At 39.4% G+C, this 4,546-nt stretch overlaps 1 protein-coding gene across 1 annotated transcript; it reads right to left on the reverse strand.

Annotated features, from left to right (window-relative positions):
• Nucleotides 1-1,421: 1,421 nt before the first annotated feature.
• Nucleotides 1,422-2,360, reverse strand: LOC130850278 (olfactory receptor 10W1-like). The gene has a single exon (XM_057729717.1). It carries the CDS (start codon nt 2,337-2,339, stop codon nt 1,422-1,424), a length of 918 nt encoding a protein of 305 aa, XP_057585700.1. The 5' UTR covers nt 2,340-2,360.
• Between the last annotated feature and the right edge of the window lie 2,186 nt (nt 2,361-4,546).

Below are 4,546 nucleotides of genomic sequence, written 5' to 3' on the forward strand. Positions count from 1 at the left end.
GCATTAGGAATACACCAAAAGATGCAATAATTCCCACAGCGAACCAGCTGAACACCAGCAAATGACCTCAGACACCAGAAAGGATGGCAAAGATCCCTACATAACCAGTCGGGAGACATTTGTGATGGTTCAAAGATGTTGAAGCAGCTGAGCTGTGGCAGAGGGGAGGGAGTGAGAAACACATGGAGGGTCCACACCACGGCTCAGCATGCCCGGACTGAGATGTCGATTTGCAAATACTTTAATAGTTCACAAAAGAAGATACCCAAATGGTCCATAAAAGCTACTCATCATCATTTTATCAGGGAAATACAAATAAACATTGACTCTGAATCTGGTATTCCTGGGTTCAAATTACAAATTCTAACTCCATCACAATTAGCTGCATGATCTTTCACCAATTGCTTAAACTTTCAGTTCCATCATTGGAAATAGGATAATAAGAGTCTTCATAGTCTTTTTGAAGCTTAAGAGAATGTATATATATATGTATATATATATATATACACACACACACACACATATATATAATTTATGGTGCACAGTAAGCACTTAATTCATATTAGCTATTAGTAATAACTAGGCTTCATAATATCCTTTCATACAGTAATTGTTTGTCTAATACTTTATTGTGGAGAAAGTAGATTATTAAAATATTTTCATTTTTACATAAAATGTGAAAGTAAACATTTTTTTCTGTTTATTCTGTTTTCTCCTAACTCTCAGAGTCCTTTTTTGTCCTTCCCCACCCTGAAAAGCTATCTTCTGAGGACTGATATATTCAGTCTCCTCTGCTCTCTTGGTTCCAGTTGGTTTGGCCAATGGGAGACAGGCAAGAGATGGGAGGGCAGAAGCAGAGAGAGGTTGGGGTATTCATCTCCCTACTTTCTCCTTGCACTATCATAGTTCTATCAGTAGTTGCCTTTTTTTCCCCCAAAGCTATAGTTCCAACCAAGAGTTTTATCTTGATAAATCTAGCTTTCATTGGTCTCTGATAATACTGTACCCTTTTACACTTCTGAGGTCTAGGGGTCACAATGGTTTCCTGCTATTGCTAATATGTAAGTGCCTTGACAAAGATTATTCCCTTACTCATACTTCTGAATGTAACCCCTTTGTAATTTTTTTCCAGTTAAACACTATTGAATTAACCATCTGTTTCCAGCTGATATCTGAGGTGTAGTCTTAGACTTGCCACTTTTTATTATACTACGCTCATTTGCTAATTCATTTCTAGAAGAGAAATTACTGAGTCAAATGGTGGAAATGTAATAAAGATCTCTGGCACACTAGCTAAATAGTATCCACATAATTTATAGCATTTTTAAGGTCAGTTTTAACACCAACTGAGAGAAATCCCCATTGCATGGGAATTTTCATGAGCTGGAACCAAACCCTTGCCTGAGATGTCAAACCCTCTCCTAGCTTTTCTGGGAGAGGCAGTTCCTGATAAGACCTCTCCCTATGGCCCCCTTCATCTCACTGTTCCTCAGGGTGTAGATAAGTGGGTTGAGAAGTGGGGTTCCCAACGTATACACCAGTGAGATGAACTGATCTTGCTTGGGGTAGTAGCTGGAGCTGGGGCGCAGGTACATGAAGGCACAACAGCCATACTGCAGCAGGACCACAGTGAGGTGGAAGGAGCAGGTGGAGAAGGCGCGGTGGCGGCCAGCGGCTGAGTGGATCTTGAGCACAGCGGCCACAATGAAGGCGTAGGAGGTGGTGATAAAGCAGAAAGGCACAGCTATGGCTAGTGTGGCTGCCACCAGCACTGACTGCTCATGGATGTGGCTGTCGGCACAAACAAGGCGCATCACTGGTGGCGCATCACAAAAAAAGTGCTCGATACCTCGAGCCCGGCAGAAGGGCAGAGAGAAGATGAAGGCCACTAGCTGTAAGGACAGGAACAATCCGATGACCACAGAGGCCACAACCAAGCGGGCACAAAGAGTTAAAGTCATGATGAGAGGGTACTGCAAGGGGTGGCAAATGGCAACATACCGATCATAAGCCATGATAGCCAAGAGGAAGCAGTCAGCACTGCCAAGTCTGATAAGAAAAACCATCTGAGTGGCACAGCCCAGGAGGGTGATGGTCTTCTCTGACTGTAGGATGTTGGCCAGGATGTGGGGCACCACCACGGCAGTGTAGCACATTTCCACTCCTGAGAGGCTGCCCAGGAAATAGTACATGGGTGTGTGTAGGTGGGTTTCTGTCTTGATGGCCACCATGATGAGGACATTCCCAGTGATGATGAATGTATAAATCAGGCTGACCCCAAGGAAGGACATGACACTCAGCTCTGGGTGGGAAGGATAGGCCAGGAATACAAATTCCATCAACACTGAGCGATTTTCCCAGGTTATGGAGCTAACAGCTTTTCTCTGTGGAGAGTTGCAAAGAAAGAAGAAAGAATGAGACCCACAGTAAATTAGTTCATACTTTTATCTATGATTTAAATCAGGGCTGCAGTTAAAAACTAGAAGAATAAGGACTAATTCTCTTTTTTTCATCCCCTTTTATCAAGTTTCTTCACATAAATATCTACAACTTAACTTCTAACTTCCAAAAATTGAGCTAGATTATATAAGAATTTTTTGAGGAAAAGAGGCAGAGGAATTTTGTGGAATTCCAAGCTGTTTTCAGTAGAAATGGAATGAAAATTAAATTGTTTCATTCATTTATTAACACACAGTGCCTCCTGAGGTATTGACTCAGAGGCATACGAATGTAACATTGAAAAACTAGTGATATGATGGAAACTGAAGAAAAAAATCCTGATGCCTCTAGGTATAGAGCTGATATAAGCCTGAGATTGACAGTATCAGGCATAAGCCTCAGAAGACAAAGGCCTCCCAACTCTTGGTTTCTTTATCCATATCTAATCAGGGAGTTTTATTGTGAGGCTCCTCCTGGCTTGTGCTGGTATGGGAAAATATGTGATCATAAGCGGTTGGAGAACTAAACATCCTTTCTGTGAGTTTAGGGATGAATAGGAAAGAACAAGCCAGTTTACATTTACTTCTCATCTCTTCTAAGAAGCTAAAGTAAAATCCAAGAAGAGGTATCAATATCTAGCTTCCTTGAAAACCTTCTAATGAACGGACATAACTCTCAAAGGGCATCCATTCCATTACATTTTTAAGACCAAGTCGTTCAAGAAGGTGGAGAAAAGGCAACATCCGACTTTGATTCAACTTTCCTCATTGTAGTATATATTACTTATTTTGAGCTTTGAAGAGATCTTAATCCGGAAGCATCCCTTGGACTGATATGTAACTCTCTGGATGCTAAAATTCTAAACATTATTTTTTCATTCAGAGAATCAGAACAGCTTCCAAAGTTCCTTTAACATTGGTCCATAGCTTTAGTCTGTTGAGACTGACATTTGAAAAATATCTTTAACCTGTGACTCCACATCTTAAAGTGGAGTCCTTCTAACAGTCACTCACATTTTTTTTATTGTGTCAAACCCACATACAATGGTGATCAAAATGGCATAGATGTGCCCAAGTGGTTATATATCTTAATGAGAGAGACACTGTTAAAGAATCTGACATTTATATGTATATAAATATATCATGTTTATAGATTACGTTATATACATATGTATATATACATACCATATATATTCATATAATTAAAACTGTGATTAAGTGTTGTAAAGAAAAATAGCGTGTTATAAGATTGTGTAACCTGAGGCTCTGACATAGTTGTGATTAGGAGATTCTCAAAAGACTTCCTAGAGGAAGTAATATTTAATCTTAGATCTGAAAAATAGAAATTAACTAGGAAAAGAGAGGTAGGTAGGGCAATGGGGTCCCTATTGTAGACAGATGAAATGGTGAATTTAATGGTTCAAAGAGAGCAAAATGTATTATATCAACATATTGTCAACTTGCTACATCAGGTTGATACTAATTACATTACATAGGACAGAGGCAAGATAAGAGCACTTTGGCATCATCCCCAGAAATCTGCCCCAGGCTGGCATCTGTTCATTAATCCACACCCATCTCAGTGTCTCCAAGTCACACTCCACATTACATTCTCATCTTCCTTCTTCCTTCTTCAGCAAGACCAGCTGTAGTTGGCAAAAGTGTCATGAGAAATATTGTCCATGTGCATTCTGGAAATACAGAAAGTGTAGGCTGGAACAGCTTTCCAATTGTCTAGTTAGCACCGTGCAAAAAAAGAAGGTTGGTGGATTTAGCAATACTAGACCTGCATTAGAACCTCAATCTATTACTGTTGCCTGGGCAAATCATCTTACGTTAATTTCTCTTTCCTCATGTTTAAAAGATGTAAATAATAATACTTACCTAATGGAGTTGTGATGTGATTAAATGAGGTAAAGTATTTAGAACACTTGGTTTGATGTATGAAACCTTTTAAATTGCATAATAAATATTAATTCTTCTCTCCTTTGAATCTTTTAAGAGGATGATGATAATAGCTGCTTCATAACAGAGGATTAAATGAGGTACCTGGTGAGGAAAAGGTTTTTATAAATCCTTAAACCTTATCCAAATTTATATTAGTCATT

The sequence above is a fragment of the Hippopotamus amphibius genome, chromosome 3 (genome assembly GCF_030028045.1).
Source record: "Hippopotamus amphibius kiboko isolate mHipAmp2 chromosome 3, mHipAmp2.hap2, whole genome shotgun sequence".
NCBI lineage: Eukaryota > Metazoa > Chordata > Mammalia > Artiodactyla > Hippopotamidae > Hippopotamus > Hippopotamus amphibius.